This window comes from Carassius gibelio, chromosome B4 (genome assembly GCF_023724105.1).
Source record: "Carassius gibelio isolate Cgi1373 ecotype wild population from Czech Republic chromosome B4, carGib1.2-hapl.c, whole genome shotgun sequence".
NCBI classification, from domain to species: Eukaryota; Metazoa; Chordata; class Actinopteri; order Cypriniformes; family Cyprinidae; genus Carassius; species Carassius gibelio.
The window spans coordinates 614,730-640,653 of NC_068399.1; the positions used below are offsets into that span (position 1 = coordinate 614,730).

A 25,924-nucleotide genomic window follows, 5' to 3' on the forward strand; every position below is an offset into this window, starting at 1 on the left:
GATAAAAGTTTGCGACACCGAATTGAAAATAAGCCAATTTGATGACGATACAGTGATATTTCTACAGGACAAATCAATTCTTCACAAGGCTTTATATGCGATTTCTGTTTTTTCAAGGGCACCAGGCCCTTGCGTTAATCTAAAAAAAATTAAAATATTGCCCTTTTATGATTGCACTGAAACAGACTTGGAGATGATTCCAGTTAAGAATGATGTTAAATACTTGGGCATTCATTTACCTAAAAACTTGGCAATAAGAGAATCCAAAAATATAACAGAGAAATTTGAAGAAATAAAAAGAAACCTAAATCATTGGTTAACAAGAGACTTAACTATTTTAGGATGTAATCTATTGTCAAAATCATTTCTAAATTAATTTACCCAAGTTATTCTCTCTATATTAGTTCACAAAACATAAGAAAAGCAAATACTATAATTTACCAATTCATCTGGCGTAAAAAAATGCACTACATTGAGAAAAATCACAACTTGTAAAGGACTATAATAAATGGGGGTTAAAAACAATTGATTTTGAATCTATGGTTGGAGTTTTTAGAGTTAACTGGGTAAAAACCTTTTTAGATAAACCTGACTCGCTATGGTATCATATTCCCAAAAATATTTTTGATAAGTGGGAAGCTCAGAGGTTCTTTTAAAGTGCGATTTCGAGGTATCCAAACTGCCAGTAAAACTGTCTGAATATCATAATCATAAACAAGTCCTTCATTACTGGAAGATGGTATTTACTCATAATTTTACACCACATGGCTCCACAGAACAACAGAGTGATAACAATAAGTAGAAAACACTTTTTTTTTCAGAAATTGGTTTGAAAAGGGAATAATTTTCATCACAGATATATTAGATGAACAAGGTAATTTTCTTAGGTTTACGGATTTTAAAACAAAATTGTATATACAAAGTTTAATAAAGGATTATAATAAGGCATATAAAGCAATACCAACAGGCCTATTAAAGATGATACAAAACTATTTATATTATTCCAAGTCAAATAAATTTGCCTAAACTGCAACTAAACCAAATTCCCAAATTGTATTAGCAAAATATTCAAATGTAAACTATTTCATGATTTTTACCAAAATATAAAAATAAGGCATTATGATGATAAAATAACAAATAAATATATAAAATTCATGAAATGGCCTATACCTCCTAAAATTAAAGAAATGCTATTTAGAATTATAAATGGTCATTATCCAGCAGCAGCTATGCTTAAAAAGAGATTTGGTTTTGAAGTGGAGCCATGTGTGTTCTGTTCCCAGGAAGATGATACTATTGAACATTTGTTTTTGTCTTTTCCAGTGATACAAATATTCTGGCAAGATGTCATGAATTGGCTGGAAACAAAAATGGAGAGAATTACACAATTAAAGTTAGAGCAAATTCTTTTTGGTAATGAAAACCTTCCGAAGGAACTTTTTAGAATGTACAATATCATAACAATTATGGGTAAATACCATATTCATAAATGTAAATGGCAAAACAGAAATCCATCCCTAATGGTGTTTAAAATTGAACTGAGGGAATACTTTGCTTCTTTGAAACTTCAGAAAGGCTCCAGTGATAACATTTACTCGCTATGTGAAGATGTCTCAAAATACTTGTCATTATAACTTGTTAAGCTTCAGTGTAACTTTAATTTAAGAATATATGTTGACTGAGGACGATATATGTATGTACACAATTTTGTCATGCCTTATGGACTATAGTGCTTTTGCTTAATTTATTTTATTTTACATTTATTTGTATTTATTTTCTTTATCGAAATTTGTTTCATTTAATTTTATTTATATATGTTCTGCCCATAAGTCTTCCATTGATAGATTTAGAAAATTGTGTTTTGTAAATAAGTGTGTTTAATAAAAAAAAAGAAAAAGTAAAAAAGATCAGAAGTTTTAGATAGTCAGTTAAATAGTAGGCAAATTTTAATAATTCTTCAAATTAAACTGAAAACTCTTAATGGAATCCAGTCCTTATATGAAGATCAAGATACCTGACTTTGTTTATGACTGAGAATATGCTCTGGTGTTGGTGTTAAATTTATGAGCCGGAATCTTTTGAATAAAATAAATATCGATGTCTTTCTGAATCTGTATATGAACTTCTGTTTTGCGTGAATAGGACTTTTATTTTGGCGTGTCGGCATGACGTCACAAGGTTGCATCGCTCCCCTGCATCTGTGTTTTTGCTGAAGAAAGGTTTGTGTTTTTAATCATTTAAAGCGTTAATATCAATACTAATCGTTTTGCAGATGACTTTGAAATGAACTAGATATGTTTTAATGCAGGCTAGTGTTGTAATATATCTAATAACAGAAATGAGCGTAGTTTTTATAGTAAAGCACATCCACACACGAGTTACAGAAAAGATGCGTCTCACTTCACTCCCCGTAAAGTGCATTATAAACACACCACTTGCTCACTGTTATAGTAATGATAGAGTAACATAACCAATAAAAACCAGCTGAGCTTCAGTTAAATCAAATGACTCTTATGAACCAGTTCTATTTACTGCTTCTCGTCTAAGAAGTCCTGTGCGATTTGTCTCACAACTGTTTGTCAAGAAAGTAGACTGTGTTATTTTATAATTTTTGTGCGTTATCAGATTTAGACAGAAGAAAATTTGATGTTTAAATAGAATGTTTTATTTGGACCTGGAAATTTGAGGCTTTGCAAGTTGGGGTTTTGAGTTTGTGTTTATAGTTGTGAGGAAACGATGAATTGTGTGTTAGAAAACAAGAAAAAGCCTGACTGAAGAGTAGGGATGTAACGGTATGGAGATATATCACGGTTATAGTAACCAAAATGATCACGGTTATCACTATTATCATTAGCATTGTTATAATGTGCTGGAGATGTTCAAAAAGTACAGACACATAAATCACTTAACCAAGTTTTATACTTAAAAATCAACAAACAACGAATAAAAAGACTTTTAATTTGCATAATCACTAAAACATTAACATTACCAATGATGTCCTGATTTTAAATGACAGCTTGACTGACAACAGTTTAATAGCCATGTTGAGATATCTAATGTTAATATTCAAATATAGTTTTGAAAAAGTGTCATAAAGAGGTAGATTTCACATTGATAATTGATCAATAAATGAGTATATGTATTTCATCTGCTCCATAATAGGGATGTGGATTTCAAAAGTATTTGGCACCTGTCATTCTTCACATTTAAAAAGAAAAACCCCAATAGGCTTACTGACGATTTTTTTTTTAACACGAATTGATTTATTTAACGAAAAACTCGTTTGTATTAAATTGTTCAGCTTTGTTTTTTCAACATGCACTCGAATATTTATTCGTCATTATTTTCGCGGTGACACAGAAGACCATCTCACAACATATTGCTTTATAAATCTATTGCGTTTGCCGCTCAGAAACGTTCAGGTAATCATGCTGCACGTATCAGTAGTTCTCTGCTCCGGTGTTAGCGCTCACACTGCATGTGTACTGCACTAATTCAACTGAAGCGCGGATAAGTCAACCTAACCGGTCTTTGAGTGTAAGACGTGCTCATTCACGGTTCACATCCTTAGAAAATAATCGCACAGCCTTATCGATAATCAGTCATTAAATCAAGTAATCAAATAGTTGATTTGTTGACCGACTCCTTTACTAGTGCGCTGACTCCTGAACTAGGGAGCTGACTGAGACACACAGAGATCTGTCTGTTAATTATTCTCCTCTCAAACACACAGATAAACTGAAGCGACTGAGATCCACAAGACACTGATATAAAGATGGCGTTTATTAAAGTCGAGAGCGAAGACATGAAGATTGAAGAAGCATTTACTATCAAACAAGAAGATCCTGAGGAACAACGAATAGAGATGGTGTTAATTAAAGAGGAAAGGCAAGAGGTGAAAATCGAAGACGATTTTAGGGTTAAACGTGAAGATACTGAGGAACAAACAGAGATGGTGTTTATTAAAGAGGAGAGGGAAGAGGTGACAATTGAAGAAGATGTTAGAGTCAAACAAGAAGTTACTGAGGAACAAACAGGTAGGTTTCATTCTCAAAGTCTTATTTCACTCATGTATGCTTGTGCTCTAGTGTATTGAACACAAAGCCGTCAATAATGTCTTGTTAGTTTGAGCCCAAATCAAACCCCCAAAAATGATGGAAGAGGAACCTATACAAGCACAACTCTTGCAGGATGTTTTAGTTTTTTTCTTTAGTTGTCTAATACTTTTTAGATGCGCTGTTATTGGTAAATGCAACTGCTGTTTATGTCAGCTTTTAATATGTACAGTTTCATCCTTATTAAAGCTTTAGTCTTCGTATTTCTGGTGACTAACCATGGCTTTAATACAGTGGCCAAAGCAAACACAGAACCATGTTATTTAATGTGCCTGTAGCTTAACGATCTTTTGGGTAAACACAAGGGCTGCGCGATTATGGCAAAAATAGAAAATAATTTTGCATAAAATACAGTGCAATCATTTCAGATTGCAGGAAATGTAGTGTAATGAGTTCGGATTAAATTCAATGAACATATCTGCAATATATTTTGGTCCTAGGTCATTTAGTGACTTATATATGAGTAAAAGTACTTTAAAATCAATCCTAAATGTAACTGGAAGCCAGTGTAAGGACCTGAGGACTGGTGTGATATGCTCAGATCTTCTGGTTCTGGATGAGCTGCAGCTGTCTAATGGTGTTTTTGGGAAGGCCGGTGAGGAGCCCATTACAATAGTCCACCCTGCTGTGATAAAGGCATGAACTAGTTTCTCCAAGTCTTGGCTGCAAACAAAACATCTAATTCTTGCAATGTTATTTAAATGATAGTATGCTGATTTAGTTACTGCTTTGACATGACTACTGAAACTAAGGTCTGTCTCCAGAATCACACCAAGATTTCTGACTTGATTTTTAGTTGTTTGACCCCTAGAGTCAAGGTATGCATTCACCTTGAACACTTCATCTTTGTTTCCAAATGCAATGACTTCAGTTTTTTCCTTGTTTAACTGAAGATAGTTCTGGCGCATCCAACTATTAATTTCATCAATGCATTGACAGAAGGAGTCAATGGGGCTGTAGTCATTAGGAGATAAGGCTAGGTAAATCTGAGTATCATCAGCATAGCTGTGATTGGCAATTTGGTTATTTCTCATTATTTGACTTAGTAGAAGCATATACAGGCTAAACAAGAGCGGTGCAAGAATCGAGCCTTGTGGGCCTCCGCATGTCATGGACGTCCACTTAGACTTATGCTCTCCTAGACTCACATAATAGCCTCTCCCTTCTAAGTATGATCTGAACCATTTGAGTACCATCCCAGAAAGCCCAACCCAGTTTTCCAGTCTCTCTAGTAGTATGTTATGATCGACAGTGTCAAGTGCAGCACTGAGATCTAGCAATACCAGCACCGATATTTTGCCAGAGTCAGAATTTAAGTGAATAGAATTTATTATCCTTCTGAGCGCTATGCTGTAAAGCATTTGGAAACCAGATTGAAAACTATCCAGGTTTCCGTTTGATTTTACATATTTGTTGTGCTGATTTAAAAATTACCTTTTCAATTATCTTGCCTATCAAAGGAAGTCTCTAAGCAGTAGCCAAAAGAGTGCAAGGATGCTTTCACACCTGGTTTGCTTGCCTGGTCCCAAACCATAGTTTGATTGCTCCCCCCACCCTCGCTGTAATGCATTCATATTATTTTATTTTGGTTAGAACCAGAACCAAACTCTGATGTCAATCGAACCTAGGTGTGCACCAAAACATAGGAAAGCACCCAAAGGTTTGAGAAGAAAATATATCTAGCTTTGGCTAGCTTTACATTAAAAGCATGAAGACTTAATAGATTCTGTAGTGAATTTCAAGTTTTGTCTTCCGCCATATCAGCTCAGCTTTTCTGCATTGTCTTTTTAAACTGCTGTGGATTTTCTCCAAGGTGATTTTTGTCTACCCGTGTTCTTGCTGGCTTTCACAGGAGCAGTATCATCAATAACATTCTTAACTCTTGAGTTAAAGCAATCAAGGAGAAGATCAATAGAGTGTTAAAGATATAGTCTATATAAATAGCACACTAGTGTTGTTGCTAATCTCTTTCGGACAGAAACAGTTGTAGATTCAGCGGTAGCAGAGATCAATATATAAAAAAATACCTAAGTGATCAGATAGTGCTTAATCCTTAATAAAAAGGTTTGAAATGTTTAGACCCCTACTGATTGAGTAAATCTAGAGTATGTTACCCATGATTGTGTGAGGGTACACGCACATGCTGAATCAGGTCAAAAGTGTTTAAAAAAAGTTAAGCATTATCCTCCCACAGAAAAGAGTTACAAAGGAAAACATAACGTGGCTTAATGTATTAATGAAGTAATATTAAAAGGTACTTACTTGTGATGCAAACTATTTGTAAGTAAGCTTCACAGTATATGAACACAACATGCTCTTTTTCATGTTTATTATTTTTATTATTTTTAAGTGTTTGTATCCACCTTATTTTCCCCGTAGGAGCAGGTATGGCCATTTCTGAATTTAATATGTCTGGATTTCAGTCTCAGCTTTCAGCAATTAGCTGAAATCTTTAGAAGCAATTTTTTGAGCTTCAGATTGTTTTGCCACTTGATATTGCAAACCGATGTTTCTTATTATAGTAATTTAATGTGTTGTCTTGATTATAAACAAACAGGCTTGTAGAACAAACAATTTTACTGTTTATTGCGCTATTATATTTTCACTGTACCGTTTCATCTCTCACTGTAAAAAAAATTTATCTACCAATAACAACATTGATATCGATATTAGGATCAATCAGTAGCACTTTATTTTACAGTTCTTTTCCATATGTACATACTATGTACTTATCATAGTAATTACAATAACTATGTAATAACTAGGTACTAACCCTGAACCTACCCCAAAACCTAACCCTACCCCATGTAGATACCTTGTATTACCAGAACTTTCTTAGATAAATACACTGTAAGTAAACTATAACTACATGTACTGTAAAATAAAGTGCAACCGATCGATCCGACCAATCCTGAATGGTATGCAATAATCATTTTAGCTTGCTTATTGTGTTAGTAGTTGGAGACCAAAACCATATTTTGATTAATTGCTCAGCCCTAGGAAACACTACATAAAAGCTCTAATGGAAGAATAGTTTACACTGATCACATATAAGCCAACAAATACTAAGATTTGAAGTTTGCTGGTGTAGGGCTGTGTAAAAATCAAATGCAATTTTCATGTGTGTTATGGGCTGGTGATGTGCACACTCACGAGGATGAAGGAGAGCCAAAAAAATATTTTAATGGGTTATCCAGGAGACAGGTAAATAAATCCACATTAGATTAACGAATAAACATCAACAAGAACAGACAAAATGCCAAACAGGAAGAAGACTTTAGATAAGGCAGCTGATGAGGGGAAAACAGGTGGAGGAAGTTAACTAATAATGACTAATTAATTAAAAAGCCAGGAGAAAGGGAATCACAGAAAACTAAACAAAAACAGATCATGACCATATCAATGGCCATCTCGTCAGTAAAGGCTCTCCTTTGATTAGCAGTATATCTCTAGCGTGTGCATTCAGATCACGGTTGCCAGGTTTTTTTTCTTCTCAAAACTAGACTAATCACATTTTGAGGGAGTTCCCTGATAAAATTTCGTTCCAGGGGATAAAATTAGAGGTTCCCTTGGTAAAATTGACATTTTAGGGGCTAAATATCATGTTATTTGGATTGGTGCACCTTCAACCAGCGAACATGAAAAACAACTGCAGATTTGGCCAAACTGGTTCAGCTGGGCCGACATTTAAAACACAGAGCCGAAGTTAAAGCTGCAGTAGGTAACTTTTGACGCTCTAGCGGTTAATAAACAGAACTGCTTGCGTATTGCGGAAGAACGTTGTAGCCGGAACTACTCTGTTTATGTCTATGAAGAATCACAAAGGTACTGGGTTACTCCGCCGCGGTATCCCCGAAGCAATCTAAAATAGTCCGAATATAAACACTTATTATAGGTGCACCCTAGTGATTCAGGACAAGCTAAAAACACGGTTTGGAAAATGGATTCATGGTGTACTCGCTTATGTTCATTTTTCTACATTTTGAACACAAACAAAGTTACGGATCGCAGCTCTGATTGGTTGTTTCTTACCGGGAGCGGTCTGTAACTGCGAATGGCAATAGGACACTGGGAGGAGCCAGAGGAGCTTGATTTTTTCACAGATTATCTGTCTCATATTCTACTGTCAGGACATAATGACAGGTTTAACAGGTTTTTTCCCCCGAAATGTAATTTTTATCTGGGAACTCCCTCGAAGTGCAATTGGGATAGTTTTGAGAAACAAAGGGGGAAGCTTTTAGGTGAATCCATCATTAAACTCACGTAGATTGTAAAATGTCCAGCACAGAGAGCTGTATTGGGATCTTTACAGTGGTGGATGAAGTACCTACCTCAAAGTCACACTTAAAGTTTTATTTTTTATTAATTTATACTATTGTCTGAGGACCACTTATGACATTCTCAGGATTTTAAATTCAGAAATATCAAAAAGTAATTGGCTATTTTCTAACCTGGTTTTGAGTCCGGCTTGAGAAACAGTTTTTTTAGGCACAATAACACCCACTGCTATGATCTGATAACAGTTTTGCTTCGTAAACTAACTTTAAACTCCCCCATCAGTACGTGAGGGGAATTGTTTTGGAAACGTCCAGCGTCCAGTGTTTCAACCATATATGTTCGAGCCAGAGTCTGACCCTGAATTTCAAGACGATGAACCTACTTCACCTCAAATACCAAGGATGCTCCAGCCTGTGACCGCGTGGTTAGTCCGTTACTTCCAGTTTATTTGTTTAATTTTAGGTTGTACTAACTTTTTATTTTAATGTAACCAAAGACATTACAGAAAGTTATTACTCAAAATTAAAGTATTAACCAACAATGCGAAACTGATGTTTACTACATAGTTTATACATCTTGGATCTGACAAGTATATGAATACTTACCACAGTTATATTATAAAAAATAAAAATAAACTTTTTTATAAAAGCCTTTATTGTTCCATCAACATTTTCTGTAAATTGAAAAACATTTTTGTTGTCAGTTACACACTGCTGTCTTGTAAATAAAATAAAAATTAATCAGTTGCTATTGATAATCTGTAGGTGTACCTGTGAAAATTGTGCTGTTATGCCAACGGAAAAAGAAAATAAATGCTGTTTGGAGATTCCTCAGGTAAGTACAAGGCACACAATTTATTTTTTATTCTGTAATTTGTATGTGTGTGTGTGTGTGTGTGTGTGTGTGTGTGTGTGTGTGTGTGTGTGTGTGTGTGTGTGTGTGTGTGTGTGTGTGTGTGAATACTGGATTCTGATTGGCAGTAAAACAGTTTAACACACTGGTAGTTCCAAGTCTGTTTAATCACCATTCTATATAAATGCGCTACAAAGGTTTTTGCCCTTTCCTGGTTTTTTGTTTTGCTTTTTGCATAAGTCACATTTGAAAGATTCAGATCATTAAACTAGTTTTAATATTACACAAAGATAATGCAAGGAAATAAAAAATTAAGTTTTTAAATGATGATTTCATTTATTATGGGAAAAAAGTTGTCCAAACCTGCCTTCCTATAAGTGAAAAATTTATTGAAATCATGAAAGAGCTGTGATTAACCACATTATTTTAGAAAGCGGAGTTAAATTTCACTAGCCATGCACAGGCCTGATTACTGCCAGACCAGTTGAATCAAGAAATCACTTAAACAGAAACTGTCTGACAAAGAGAAGCATGCTTTCCTCCATGTCTCCCCAACGTGACGTCATCAACAAATTGCGTAAAAAAAAAAAAAAATTAATAACAAAAACCTAAAAAACTGGTCTTTAAGACCATTTTTGAGACATTTTAAAAATGCTATACATATCTTGAGTGATTTATGTACCCATTAATCGACAGTGGTGGTTAACCTGCAAACATGGACTTTAAAGAGCAACACATAACGCCGTGATCTAAAGAAATTCAAGAACAGATGAGAAAAAAAATTGTTGACTTATCAGTCTGGAGAGGGTTATAAAGCCAGCGAACCATGGTCAGAGCCGTTATCCGTAAATGGAGAAAACTAGAAACAGTGGTGAACCTTCCCATGAGTGGCTTGGCTACCAAAGAGCTCAACAACCACTCAACCAGGAGGTCAAGAATAAGAGACTGGCCAAAAACTGCATGGGAGAGCTCCAAGGCCAAAGCCACTGCAGACCAAAAAGAACACTTCTCACATTTACCAAAAAATATCTTGATTATCCCCAAGACTTTTGGCCAAATATTCTATTCAGTACACAAAAATGTAACTACAGCATGATTTAAGTTACTTTTTCTTTATTAACCCTTTAAAGTACATTCTATTCCAAGTGCAGCACACATGAAGTTGTCAACATGATGTAAATATTAAACAAATCACTTGTTACATTGTATATCTTCAATGCAATAGATGCAAAATCTACAACTACATATTGTACAGTCCTGTCCTGTGTTCAGAAATAATACAAGGAAATTAAAGGTTCAAACATCAAGGTAATTCAAAATCACTGAATTACTTATTAAGACTTAGGATGTAATTTTTTTCTGTATAAATAAGGATTTGCGTATTTTGCGAACCTGAGGGGTTGGTCACTGCATGATGATTAAAATTGCACAAATGGCCTTAAGCTATTACGCCAGTAAACTGTGAAAAGGAACATCACAGACAGCTCGCAGCATCATCTACAGGACATTTGAAGCGTTCAACTGAATCAAAGCACCAAACACGAGCAGAACGTGTTACTCCACCCTGTGACTTGAGTGAGAATTTGAGATTGGTGGTGCTGTAATTATATAATAGACTGTAGTGTGACGCGCTACATGTCTGCTGTTACAGCACTGTTTTTGGTTTCGATTCATTATATTAATATGCTGATTTGCTGCACAAGAAACATTTCTCATTATTATCAATGTTAAAAACAGTTTTGCTGCTTACTATTTTTGTGGAAACAATGATACCACTTAAACATTTGTAGAAGATTTAAAAAAGAGAGAGAAATTAATCATTTTATTCATTATGCATGAAAGTGATGTTCAAATTCATTAAAATGTATATATATTTTTACATTTTCAACATTGATAATAATCAGAAATGTTTCTGTAGAGTCAAATAAATTGTTGTGATTTTTAAAAGATCATGTGACAATAAAACCGGAGTACTTTTTGTAATTGTAATAATATTTCACAATATTTCGTTTTGTTTTTAATTTAATAATTTTTTTGTACTTTATTTTGATCAAATAAATTCAGCCTTGATGAGCAGAAATAGTTATTTTAAATTAGTTTAAAACTGTAATGTTTCCAAACTTTTAATTGTTAATAATAATAACAATTTTATATACTTTACTATAATATATTATATTGTTGTGATGTTTATTAAATGCTGATTTTTATTTTGTACAGGACAGTATGTATTTTAACTAAAACAGTCCATTCATGTTTTAAAACCCTCCAAAGTGTCTGATTTAAATTCTGCAGAGAAGAGTGGGCCAAAATTCCCCCACAGCGATGTGAAAGACTCATAGCCAGGTATCACAAACGCTCGATTCCCGTTGTTCCTGTGGCATTCACTCTTTCACGTAGTGCCAGGCAGGTTTGGACAGCTTTTTGCAACATGAACCATTCAGCTCATGCCAAGTCGTTTAACACTGTGAATGTCATCAGTTACGGTAACAACGCATCAGACTGCACCATCTAGATTTTCATAACTGAACTTTATGTATGTATGTATAATAAACAGAAGTGTATTGTTCTTGTTTTTTAGATTGTTAGAAGGATTAACCAGGTACCAGACACACTTACCTGCATAACCCAGCACCCAGGCTTTGAACCAGTTTGCCTAAATGTGTATTCACTACAAAATGCACTTAATATTTACAAAGCTGATTATGGACCCTTGAAACTCAAAGGAATAGAAAAGTAAGAGTTCTATCATTTCACACAAGTCCATTTAATCATTTTGTGTTCAATGCAATAGCTGTTTTGTAAAGCAGTCGGGTCATTACAATTAAAGCAAACAGCACACAATAGTATGTTTCAATGAAAACACTATTTCAATACAAACACAGCTGTAATGTTCAGTATGTTTTATTACAAATCAACAATATAAATATTAGAACACGAGTCACGTATGCAGAATAATAGAGATAACTAGGCAGATGTCTTTGTGGTTGTCTTTCCCATTAGGCGGTTCAGGCACTTGGCACACAGGAGTTTCGTGAGCTGGTGCTGGGGCTATCTGAGCAGGACGATCAGGGTGGATGTCCCGTCCTGTGTTGTGCTGCGTGTATGCCGAGAGTTTCCTGATGCTGCAGGCAGCGGTGCTGGGTTCAGACCCCCGCTCGACTGAACCTTCTTCCATGGAGGGTCTGTCACACTGGGCTGAGAGTGATTTTGTGGATCTCATGTAGGGAAGAGGGTCTGGGATTACTTTTTCAAAAAGGAAGTTCATCAGATCAATGACATTGACTGTAAAAATATAACCACACACAATTAATCTCATTTATGGTTTAGATTGTTTAGTTACTTAACTGTGAACATCAATAAATTCGTTTTACTTCCAATACCTTGCCTGTGACTTAAATGGCCGCATGTAGTATTTTACCTTTTTGGCTTTGGGAAACAAAAACCAATACATTTGCGTTCCAGTTGTTGTTTTATCCTGAAGATGATAAAACCTGCCAAATACAGTTTGGAGTACAAAACAAACTTCAGCAAAGGTAATAAAAACATCTTTATAGAGGTTAAAGTCATTAAATTACTTTCAAACACACCTCCACAACATTCCAAGGTAAAGATAAACCATGCTTTTTGGTGAAGTTTGACCGTGTACAAAGAAAATAAACGGAGAGATGCTACTACACTCACATGACCACACACACACACACACACACACACACACTCTTCATTTGCTTCTGAATTTAGGTCCCAAGGTTCCAGAGTTCCAGCTATGCCCTTCAAAGTGGGAGCCTTCTGTGTTTTCGGTTACACATTTACACATAATCTCTAACAAAGCAGTGGTGGCGGTACAGATAAACTGCACAATATCTTGTGATCTTCAACAGCATGTTTATTGCTTGCTTCTTTGATCCGGTTTAGCACCACTTGTGTTATTACTCTTCTCTGTCATATGTTTAGGAAAGATCCAGGATTACACTCCTACTGATGAAGTTCATATTCTTCAATGGAGGCTATGGTTTACGTATCTATTGATAGGCACATCCCAATATTTGGTGTTCACTGGCATTTATGTCAATAAAAGCTTTTATTTTAGTTAAACAGATATTATTGTTTCTTAAACTTTCAAGATATTACTTTAGTACTAGTTGGAGTAATAATGGGTATATATATATATACACACACACACACACACATATATATATATAAATATATAATGTACCTTAAGACGAGACACTGCAGGTGAATGGGGCAAAAAAAATAACTAATAGTTGTCACCTTACTTACCCAGTTGATTGATTACATTGATTATTGCAAAAAAAAAAATTGTATCACAAGTTTTCAAAAATTGTATGTTTAAATATGCAAATGAGGCATTATTTAATGAAATATGCGCTAATTTGCATAAATGTCTAGTACAAAAATCTGAACACTAGATGAAGTCATTTTCAAAAAATGTTTTAAATTTTTTTGACATATTAGAGTCAAATGTTTTTACTGAGGGAATTCTGGTTATCTTTTTTTGTCACTCCATAATTAAGAAAATACTTTGAACAGCCAGAAAATAATATGTTTTCACAATTTTGGGGGGAATAAACTAATTTGAAAAAGCACTTTATGAAAAACCAAAAAGCCCAAAATCTCAAAACTGACAGGTGCTTGAAAAAAACGATGTTTTTGCCTGCAGTGTCTCACCTTAAAGTGTAATTTATTCCAGTGATCGAAGCCCAATTTTAAGCATCATTACTCCAGTCTTCAGTGTCACATGATCCTTAAGAAATCAATATGCTGATTTATTATCAATGTTGAAAAATATTGTGCTGCTTAATATTTGTTTTATAACCTGTGGTACATTTTTAGGATTATTTTAATGAATAAAAAGTTAAAAACAACAGCATTTATTTAAAACAGAACTATTTTGTAACATACACACTACCATTCAAAAGTTGTGGTCAGTAATTTTTCTTTATTTTTTTATTTTTAAAAGTAATATCTTTATTCAGAAAATGTGTTAAATTGACAAAAAGTGAAATTTAACACTTACATTGTTAGAAAAAATATATATTTTGGATAAATGCTGTTCTTTTTAACTTTTTATTGATCATTGAATCCTGAAAAAGTATCACACAAAACAAATAGAATATTAATAGCAGCTCATCATAGAATTATATCTGAACGATCAGGTGACACTGAAGACTGGAGTAATGGTTGGTGAAAATACAGCTTTGATCATGGAAAAAATATATTTTAAAGTATATTCAATTAGAAAATCATTATTTTTAATTTTTAATATTTCACAATATTACTGTGCTTTCTGTATTTTTGATCAAATTTGGTTTTGAGCAGGCTTGATGATAATAAGAGACTAGTATTAATGTGTCCGAAATTTTGACCGGTACTGTAATCTAAAATCAGTATTTATATAACAATGTTTACATACAGTCTTCAATGTCAGTGATATTATTGATCTTAAACTACTAGGAGAAATGTGAAAGAATATGGGGACAGGGCAACAAGAACATTTGGGCCTAAAGTACAGTTGTTCAGCAGACCACCCTCTTCATACAGGATTACACTCCTACTGATGAAGTGCCATCAAAACCATGGTGGACTTGAACATTTGACCCTTTAAAAGAAAGATAAGACACGGATATAAGCTTTTCAGACATGTTTTAAGGATGTTAAAAAACAACAGTAAAAGAAAGACTTACTCCAAAGCAATGTTTGACTGTAAAGCCATTTCTGCCTGGAGCCTGTGAAAGCCCTCAGTCATTTGCAGCATTAACAGTGTAAGCTTTAAAAAAAGAAGAAAATACAGTTATGAAAGATATATGTACAGTGCATTTAATAATATTGTCCCATGTACTGTATCAGAGTGTCTGTGTGTATACATCAGGGGTCAAAACTTCAAGAACTAAGTTGTGTTGTCCAGGGAAATACCTTCTCTTCATCAAAAAACAAAAACGTTTTGCTAAGTTTCATCCTTAGCTTTGGAGAAAATGTGTGATGTTTAAATGAAAGCATCCTGCTGGATCAGATTGAGACGTTTCTCTAGCCTTCGTGCAGTCTCTGGAATGTAACCCAAATTAGACAAATGTAAGAAATGTAAACGTTTCTAGCTATAACTGATTATATTGCTACGGTATACAACATATAGACTCCTAAAAAACATTACAAAAGTAAAAAGTCAGTGAGAGACTACATCTTTGTAAATAACAATACTAAAAATGATAGCTAGGATATTAGTAGTAAAATGGTTTGCTTAGTAATTTGTAATATTTACCAAGACTTCTTGATCCTGTAGTACAAGGTCAATCTACCAGCCCTTCTTCAGTAGTGTCAATGTTCTGTAAAATCAAAGTAGTATTAAACACATATTGCACTTTTTAATAAAGAATATATAATTTTAGCTATAATATACTTCTTAAAGGTATGCACATGGTTAGTGTCACATCCACAGCTGAATGATGTTTCCTCTGTGATCGTGTCAAGGCTGATATCAGCGCAGGTCACACTGAATCCAGTCCAGTGACTATTCATGAGTGCATTACTCTGCATACAGATAAATGATAACAATGAGTGTAACTGCTTAATCAAATTGCAGTTAATAAGGAAATTAAATTGTCATCACATACTTTGATCGATATTTTTGATAAATGCAAACTCCTTCATCCTGGGCCGTACAGCTGGTCTGTGTTGCACTCTGGACTATTTTGACTCCGGGTGAAAAGTCCTAGGATAAACTTTCATGTTGAGCTTTACATACTCATTAAACTGTAAACCTTTTGAATTTCAAGGTTTACCTCTGGTTGCAGATGTTTCACCATGCATGAGGCATGGTAAAGACGAAGGTATCCCATCTGTTCAGTGTGCAGAATTTCCTGGTACATTTTAATACTTTTAGCTTCCATCTCTGCCATCTACTCAAAACATTATTTAACCGAATCAGTTATATTCATCAATCATGTATTATATTATAGAATACATATTAACAACATTAACATGATACAGTTAACTCACTGTGCATCCGAAAACACCACAGTTCCTTCCATCGTCTCTGTGCCATTGCTGTGGACCAGACACAGTCCAATCGTCCAAGGATGCAATATTTCTAAAAGCATCTCTGGGGAAAAAAAAGGTACTTTAGTATATAATGTAAATAATTTAATATTTTAATTGTATTACAAATGTATTATAATAACTTATTATACAATGATTTATGTAAAAATCATAATGTATTGGGCACAATTTGTTTGATTTGTAAAATATTAAGCAAACTTATTACAACCCTTAACTCATAGTTGGAGCAACTTTACAGCCTCAAGTATTTTTTAGTATGATGTGACAAGCTTTGATCATCATCTTTTGGCAATTATCTGCCATTCTTCTCCTCAAGCTCTTCCAGGTTGGATGGGGGCACACACACATTTTCAGATTTCACCAGAAATATTTGATTAGTGGCTGGGCCACTGAAGGACATTCACCGAGTTGACTATAAGCCACTCTTGCTGTGTGCTTAAGGTAATTTTCCTGTTGGAAAGTGAACATTCAATCTGATGTTCTGAATGCTTTGGATTGGGTTTTCATGGGTTTTTCGTCATCTAAAATATTGGTTACATTTAGCTTCTACTCTTGACAAGTCAATTCAAAATTTTAATGTAGTGCTTTTAACAATACAGATTGTGTCAAATCAGCTTTACAGTATCAAATAGGAAAATAGTGTGTGAATAATGCAAAATGTCACACTCAATTCGCAGTTTAAAGCAGCTCATCATTGAATTAATTAATTAATTAATCAGTTTAAATATTATCTATGCAATCAAGTCGATGATATTTCGGTAACACTTTATAATAACTGCACACTATTAATCATTAATTAAGCATTAGTAAACAAATAATTCATAATTTATAAAGCATTAATAGACAGTTATAAGCAGTTTATAAATACAGATATAAATGCTTTATTCTTAATTTAAAAGCATATCTGTAATGAGTTTAATAATTGTATTTTCATACTTTATTCATGATCAATTTATCATTTCTCAATGAAGTATAGCATTATTTACAAACCAGTTATTTAGGAGTTGCCAGTGATTCATAAGATCACAAGAAATGTAGTAAATTCAGGTAGTTATAAAGCATTTAGTAGTGGTCAGTTAACTATTTATGTGAGCTCATCTACAGTGAGGACTAGTTATGCCTTGTAAAGCATTTATAAAGGATATTTAAAGGCTCAGTTATCTTCTAAACAAAAAACAGAAACAAACACAACACAGTGATACAGAACATAGAAATATTAACAGCCTTTAAATATCATTTGTAAAAGCTTTACAAGGCATAAATAGTCCTCACTTTAGATGAGCTCACAAAAATAGTTAACTAACAACTACATATGTTTTATAACTACCTGAATTACAGTAGAAATACATGTTAATAAATCATTTATTAACACTATAAGTAACTATTACTATATGTCTGAATAAAAAGATGTATGAATGCACATTTAAATAGTTTATTAATCATTTACATACACTTTCTAAGTGATCTTATGAACCACTGACAACTCCTTAATAACTGATGTGTAAATAATGCTATACTGAATTTAGAAATGATAAATTGATCATTAATAAAGTATGAAAAAACAATTATTAAATACATTATAGATATGCTTTTAAATCAGGTATAAAGCATTTACATCTGTATTTATAAACTGCTTATAAATGTCTATTAATGCTTTATAAATGATTAATTAACTGTTTCCTAATGCTTAACTAATGATTAATAGCATGCAGTTATTATAAAGTGTTACCGATATTTCTGTAAAAGAAGTGTCCCCAACTAAGCAAGCCAGAGGTGACCGTGACAAGGAACCAAAACTCCATCAGTGGCAGAATGGAGAAAAAACCTTAGGAGACAGCAGGCTCAGTCTGCAGGCCAGACAAACCAACAGGTTGATCCATGCTGCAGCAAAGTCAGATTGTGCAGAGGACTAATCTGGTTCCTGTGTTCTTGTCCTGGTGGCCGTCTAAGAGACCAGGTCTTCACTGAGGATCTGTCTCTGGGGCTCAACTAGTTGTCCTTATCTTCGCTGGCATTTACATAGAGCTTATAATATGAAAAAAAAACACCTCAATCCACAGTGCAAAAATTTGGATCATTGACAAGTGGTACTCATCAAAACTGAACACCATGTGGCACTCCACATAGCTCTGAAACTGATCCCTTTCAACTTTAATATTAAACACTTGAAACACAACACAACTGAACCTACTGCAGAGCTTCACATATATGCTCTTCCAAACATCCTGATTGCAACCATCCAACTCCAAAAAACACAAGCCTCAAGTTCTCAAGATGAAGAGGAAACTCGTAACATCAAACCAAATATTCCAACATTCAAAATTCAGAAATCAGGCCAGAAGAAACACACAGGGAATAGCAGACGAGCTTCGAAAAGTCAAGTGAAGGTCCCCGACCAACCTTTGGGGCCCTGACCAGGTTGATCCACCCTAACAAGAATTGCCTAGAGGCAGCCCAAGCAATTCCCAAACATCCACGGTTCACACCCATATGTTAGGTTAGTGTTCTCAGTCCTTCAGTCTCTGCTGCAGAAAAACAGCCACACAGCATGAGGCTGCAACCACTACACTTTACTGCTGGGATGGTACTCTGCAGGTGATGAGAAGTACCTGCTTTTCCTCCAAACATGATGCTTGGATATTCAGGTTCATTAGAGAATCTTGTTGGGTTGTCATGCGTTTTCACTTAGAAGAAGATTGAGTCTGGCCACACAACCATTATGCCCAGATAGGTAAAGAGTTAAAGTGATGTTTGTCCTTCTGTAGGTTTCTGCCATCTGCATATATGATCTTGGAGCTTAAATAGAGTGACCATCAGCTTCTTGGTCACCACACTAATCAAGGCTCCTCTCCATCAATTGACCATTCACAAAGACCCCCCCTCCTTAGTTACTGTTGCCATCCCTGACAAACAATGCTGCTCTCACACTACACATATTCTCATGCAATGAAAAATACATTGCAACCCAAAGAGGAAATTGACTACACACCGACAGAGAAGACAGAGCAGTTTTCTTCTCGTGTGAAACAATGTCTTGGGACTCTCAGTTTTAAATTGTCATTTTTTAAAGAAATTCTAACAAGAAGTACCGTTTTGTGGCTCTTTAATGTTTTGTTTAATTTAAATTTATTTAAATGACATTTTATTAACAAGATTTGGAAGGAGCGCGTCAGATACTCAAGCCTAATCGACACAGGTGGACCATAATCAAGTAATCAATCCCATAGTATAAATATCGCTGACTTACCTTTATCCATTGACGGTTTATCAGCCTGCTGGTTCGCTTCAACTGTCACCTTATCACAGACCCAATTTTCCTATCAACGAAGAGAGCTACCGGACCAGCGATCATTCCTACGCAGCCAAACACGGCCATTGAGCACCATTAAGCGTCATCGCGACAGCTGCTCTCCTCGCCAAGTCACACGTCGTTGGCAATAGACCATGCAAGCTCCGAGCTCGCCTCGCTCGACACAACGATCGTGCCGCCCGAGACCGAGCTCTCCTCGAGCGCTAGATTGCAGCAGCAGGAATCCAACCAGTCTGGGCCGCACCCTGTTCTCACCGCAGCAAGCCTTTCTCATTTCCCGCCGCGTCTCAGCCTTTCACCGTGGCATTCTGGCCGAGTGGCAGTTTGAGGCCGCTTCCTCTAGCGGCGCAGACCAATACATTTTCAGGCGAAGATGCTAAAAACAGGTTCACGGCTAAAGTTCGTTAAACGACGTCATGACGCAGTTCCGTCTTTTTCTACTAGTGTTTTATGGCAGTTTTTGACAAACCAGCGTAAAGATGCATTACCGGCACCTGCTGATCTGGAGTGTGGAGTGCGCATAGATTTGGAAGACTGACACAAACGTAGTTCCATCGGATGATGATGCCACTTTTAACCATGAAGCCAAGGCATTATTTCCAGAGACTTCATTCACACTGAAATGTCCAAGACATTACATTCGCCTTACCGCGCACATTTAAACCTCACTGAAATGATACAGACATAAGTTCCATGATAAATAAAAAAAATAATAATAATAATTTTACATTTTAATTTCCATGCAAGTATTCTGGCAGGACCAAATTATTTAGGGACCTATTTCACCATTCACTGGCGGGATCACTCAAAATTAATCTAAAACGCATCTGCCCTCGTGTTTTGACGCAGGATAGCAAGTGTGAGTAAAATTTTGCCTTTTTAGGATCGTAATACGAAAAACAGGCAAGTAAATATCTTTAGAAACCACTTGGAAGCGAATAGCACATAACTGCTATTAACCCATTTGTTTGCAAGCATCGCCAACGGCCCCAGTTTATTATCGTTTCACTTTCACAGCACGTTAAACATCACTCTCTTACTTGATCTTGATAAAATGTGCGTCAATTGAAAGTCTAAAAACTCTGGCTTCGATATTTGACCAATATTTAGATAAAACATAATTTCAGTGACATTTATTTAGACATTTATTTTATGTTTTTACCTTGTTTTAACAAGGATTTATATGGAGACTGGCAACAGATGTCGGGCAAGAAGCGTTGCGGTTGCGACGCGCACGTAGTGCGGCGAGCTCGTTTTTTCCAGGTGCGTCCGCACTGCATCGAGTTAAAAACATCTCAACTTTTCAGAATGCCGCAAGCGCACCACAGGTCATGTAGCTTCCTCACCTTTTCCGTAACAACGTTGAAAGCTTAGCCAAGATGAAGGAACAGCTGATAGCTGTATGTGGATTTTTAAAGTAATTTAGTAGCAGAGCTACTACAAGCAATTTTTAGTGCTGCAAATCCATTGATCCATTGCTGAAATTTCCGCGTTTTCATGGAGAGAGCAGGTCATGGCAGATGTCATTCTCACTCACACGAAATAGCTGGGGTAAAGACTTAACGCAAAGGTAAAGCAAGAAAAGTGTGCTCCAGTACAGAGAACCAATTATTTTGGCATGGTGAATCGACCACGGTGCAGGCATATACGTCTCACTGCAATTGCGAGAGCGAGAGAAGGCTGGTCACTCAATATCAAGCAGTTCCAGGCTGCTGGGTCTGATAGAAGCTGCATCCAATGTGATAACTTTTGGCCTGCTGTATATGAAACCCCTACAGTGGTGTTTCAAGACCAAGGGGTTGTTCCTGAGTGGAAACCTGCTTTGCATGTTTAAGACATGTGAAGGAGACCTTAGATCTCATCTCAGGGCCTGGTGCAGGGAGCTCCTTGTCGCCGTGTAAGGCACCGATGGACGTGTCCCTTATTAGGACTAATTGAGATTAAGTGTTAGTGCGCACCAACAACAGTGGTGGTCTCCTATATCAACCACCAAGGGGGGCTGTGCTCATGCTGTTTGTGCAGGCAAGTGTACCAGATCCTTGTGTGGTCCCTGGGCAAACCTCTCTCGCTAAGAGCAGTTCACATTCATGGGCATCTCAATATGGGAGCAGACATCCTTTTGAGGCAGGGTGTTTATGACTCAAGAGACATCGCACTGTCCTCTCTGGTTCTCTCTGCTGTTAGTAGCCCCGTTCTGGCAAGGCCGGGTATGGTTCTTGGGCCTGATTTTTCTTTTTGATGGTACTCCATGTGAGGTTCCCATCAGGAGAGATTTCCTCTCACAGGCGGAGGGTGCACCCACGCACGGAGTTTGGAAGTTTTAGGTGTGGTCTCTGGGGAGGCACAACTCATAGCTTCCAATCTCTCAACTGAGTTTGTTGAGACCATCCTCCATCCAGAGCTCCCTCTATGAGAAAACTGTACTTTTTGGTGTGGAGACCAATGCTCGACCCAGCTAACTGCCCGTTTGGTACAGTTCTGGAGTTCCGCAGGGCTGTCTATCCGCAGGGTTGACCCACTCCACCCTAAAGGTCTTTGTGGTGGCCATTGAAGCCTACCACACCTCTTAGTTGACATTTAATGGAAAGAAACCCTCTTCTTACATGTTTCCTCTGCTTATGCTAAGTGGTGGATTAGGATGCCATTCCATAGCCTCGAGTCCTCCGAGCTCCCCTCTTCTTTAAGGGGTCAAGGCTAACTCTTCCAGCCTACTTTAGCCACTCCCGGCTCCCTTTTTTCTCACCTTAGTTGTGCTTGAAGCGTCACCACCGTTCCCAAGGCTCTCGGCCCTGCCCCTCTCGTCACTGTAACCTTGGATGATCACCATAAGAAACAGCTGGATTCAGTTAGTGCTAGCTTCACACATGCTCGTAACTTTAGCTCATCGGTTTTAAATAATGAACATGTCTGAAAGAAACAGATTTACATTTAGTGTTCTGGTGATTCAAAACTGCTGCAACCGGTTCTTGAATCGAGATCTGCTGTAGCAGTATGTGTAAGTCTGCTGAGCCGAGAACTGAGATCTTGAATAAACAGTCGACAAATCTAACAAGCTGAAGCATTTCTCCAGCATGTTTTAAAGGTTTCTACTGATTAACACAAAAACATTTACCTTCCAACATTTACATAATGTATATCAAATGTTACTAAATGAAACTAGCTGTTCTTGAAAATATATTGTTGATGAAACAAACATTTTGTTAGTTTAACAGTTTTATGATCCTTTCACTGGGTTTCCTATTGTTAAAAAAGTATTGATGCAACAGTAATTCTGTTAAACATGTTTCCAACAGGTTTTATTTTGTTACTCTTTCTGATGTTCAACAAAATACTTAAGGAAACTGCTTTTTGTCTTTTGTGTAAATTACAGGCTTGCTCAGTATCATCAGCTCATCGGTTCTCAGTATCAAACGTTTCCAACCTTAAACAGTTCTCACTTCAGTATGTGATTTGATCACATTCACTAATGATTTGAGTAAATAACTAAATAAAATTGTACCAGCTCGAGATGTGAACTGTTTTGAACGATTTAGTCCGATTTGGTAAACTGGTTTCGATAGGATCGAAAAGTAATTTGATCGCAAAAGCACAAATCACTATTGTTGACTGCATTCTACTTGTTAAATGCTGGTAACTGCTGTGTATTTTAATCTCCCATTCCCATTCTGAGCAAATGTAAAACCGCCTGATACCAATTTATGTTGAGACCAGTGGGATCCCAATCAAGTGCTCTATTGTGGGTTTTAAAAAGGTGTTGATAAGTAATTCGGATCTGTCTTTAAGAAAGCAAATAATTAACAATATTGTCAAGAGGTTCTGAGATTACATTTTAGTTGTTTAGTGGTTGAATTTAATGTGTTTTTGTCTAAAAGCTTTCATGTCTTGGTGCTGTTAAACTGGAGTTAACTTGCTTTTGTTTCCTTTCATCTTAGACCTGATGTCACTGATAGAGGGGAGTCAAGAACCGAATGTAATGGAAGAGAAGAATCAGTATGAGAAACGTCATTATTTCATAACTGGGGAAAAATCTTGTACTTACTCACCGACTCAAATAGAAAGTAGAGACCTTAAAGTCCAAATGAGAGTTCACACTGGAGGGAAGCCTTTCATTTGCAAAGAGTGTGGGAAGAGTTACTCACGAAAAATAAATCTTAACATTCACATGAGAACTCACACTGGAAAGAAGCCATTCAAATGCTCTCAGTGTGGAAAAAGTTTTAAAGAGAAAAGGAATCTTAGTGCCCATGTGACAGTACACACTGGAGAGAAACCTTACACCTGCAAACTGTGTGGGAAGAGCTACACAAGAAAAGAAAATCTTAAATTCCACATGAGTGTTCACACTGGAGAGAGGCCTTACACCTGCAAACTGTGTGGGAAAAGCTACAAAAGAAAAGAAAATCTTACATTTCACACAGGAAATCACACTGGAGATAAGCTATTTATATGCACTCAGTGTGGAAAAAGTTTTAAACAGAAAAAGTATCTTATTGGCCACATGACAATTCACACTGGAGAGAAACCATTTGTTTGTGATCAGTGTGAAAAGAGTTTCAGGTGTAAAGGACACCTTGATCTTCACATGAAGAGTCACTCAGGAGAGAACTGTTTTATATGTCACCAGTGTGGAAAGAGTTTCTCACACAAAGGAAATTTTGAGAATCACATGAGAGTTCACACTGGAGAGAAGCCTTTCACCTGTCCTCAGTGTGGAAAGAGCTTTACAGCTAAAGGAAACCTTAAGATTCACATGAGAATTCACACTGGAGAGAAACCTTACAAGTGTCTTCAGTGTGACATCAGTTTCACATATCACACAGACCTGAAACGGCATGTGCAAACTCATACGGGAAAGAAACTTCAAACCTCATGTCATACTGAGGGGAATGGCAATTTCGACAATCATCTGTACATTCACTCTGATGAAGGACAATTCAGTTGTGATCAGTCTAATTAAAACATCACATTAACACATTCATACTCCATTATTATTTTAATATATTAGTAAGATTTAAGTAGTATGATTTCGTCTAAAGGTTGAATATATGTTTGTATGATCAAAAAATGGGAAAAATGGGTCTTGTGTAAGTTCTCTACTGAGAAGTCTTACTCTCAGTAGCGTAAGACTTCGACATATGGATGCACACCTGTCTGTCTGCAGGTAACGGTTTTAGAAAAACACTTAAGAAATAACTTGTGAAATCTTTGAAAACAGGTTATATGTTGCAGATACAGAATGGTGTGAAGAGGGCGACTCTCAAGACAACCTCCTGGATGGTTGGGAATTGAGACCCAAGGGACTTTATTTCCGTATCTCAAGAAATGTATTACAAGTACCTTCATAAGCTGCTGTGAGCTTTGCGTGTTATCTCTTTGCTCACAGACTTCGGCTGTGTGTAAATTGATCAATTTCTCTGCATAGAATTGAAGTCAAGACAGACTTTTCTTTTGTTTCACTCTTTGTCTTCACAATTGTTTTATTTCTTAATTGGCTAGAAAATCTACAACAGCACATAAATATTTAATCATGTTTAAAAGGTGTTTTTTTTTTAGTGTGGAGGCACTTGAAGAAATATTCAGTTGTGTTGGCAGTGGGACAGGTCTGTGGCAGTGTTTTCAGCACACCATTCAGATAATTATGTAACAAGTTTCGGGAGGGGCGTCAGATACTTATCCTAATCAACACCAGTGGACCACGATCAAGTAATCAATACCACAGAATAAATACCTCTGACTTGCCAATATCCATTGACATTTTTTTTCAGCATTTCTTCTCCACCCCATCTTCTCACTTCAAGTTCATTTTACAACTATATGGAGAAGGGGGGTACTCTGGGTTCGGGCCATACCCGAGCTCGGAGCCCTTACCCGGACAGCACACCAAATATGCATTTCCATACCTCTGTGCATTATAAGCGTGAACTCGTGAAAAATGTCAAGAGTGCTTGTTAGAGACACAAAACTTTTATTATTATACTATACTATATTACCAACAGAATCCAAATCATAATTTAATTTAAATAATAAATTTTTTGAGCGGACCTAACTGTAAGATAAAATAACGGTCAAATAACTGATAAAAACATCCAGCAAACCTGCTCTGACGTCCCAATCTGAATCAAATCATCTGCGATACACACTTTGATATACAATCTGAATCTAATGATTTGTGATTCGTGATACGTGATCCGATTGGAGCGCTTCGAAACAGTGAATCATTTGCGATGCAGTGGTTTAACCGATATTCTGAGTTTCAAAAAGTTTGTTGTGTACTTTGCTTGCTTTCTCTATATAATTT

The 25,924-nt window shown here is 36.1% G+C and overlaps 1 protein-coding gene across 2 annotated transcripts; it reads left to right on the plus strand.

The window, feature by feature from the left end:
• The first annotated feature begins 2,134 nt into the window (after positions 1-2,134).
• LOC127956162 (gastrula zinc finger protein XlCGF57.1) lies at positions 2,135-25,924 on the plus strand. Of its 2 annotated transcripts, XM_052553910.1 has the most exons (6): positions 2,135-2,219; positions 3,734-4,037; positions 8,676-8,817; positions 9,158-9,227; positions 11,824-11,978; positions 12,246-12,622. In XM_052553910.1, exons 2-6 carry the CDS (start codon positions 3,776-3,778, stop codon positions 12,406-12,408), a joined length of 792 nt encoding a protein of 263 aa, XP_052409870.1. In that variant the 5' UTR covers positions 2,135-2,219; positions 3,734-3,775; the 3' UTR covers positions 12,409-12,622. The 2 variants fall into 2 exon arrangements, with proteins under 2 accessions (XP_052409870.1, XP_052409869.1); XM_052553909.1 differs by lacking the exons at positions 8,676-8,817; positions 9,158-9,227; positions 11,824-11,978; positions 12,246-12,622 and adding an exon at positions 23,559-25,924.

Excerpts from the sequence above, each read along its gene's own strand:
- LOC127956162 (XM_052553909.1), top strand. The coding sequence starts at position 3,776 with ATGGCGTTTATTAAAGTCGAGAGCGAAGACATGAAGATTGAAGAAGCA. Across the intron at positions 4,038-23,558 it reads AGTTACTGAGGAACAAACAG|ACCTGATGTCACTGATAGAG; the intron begins GTAGGTTTCATT and ends CTTTCATCTTAG.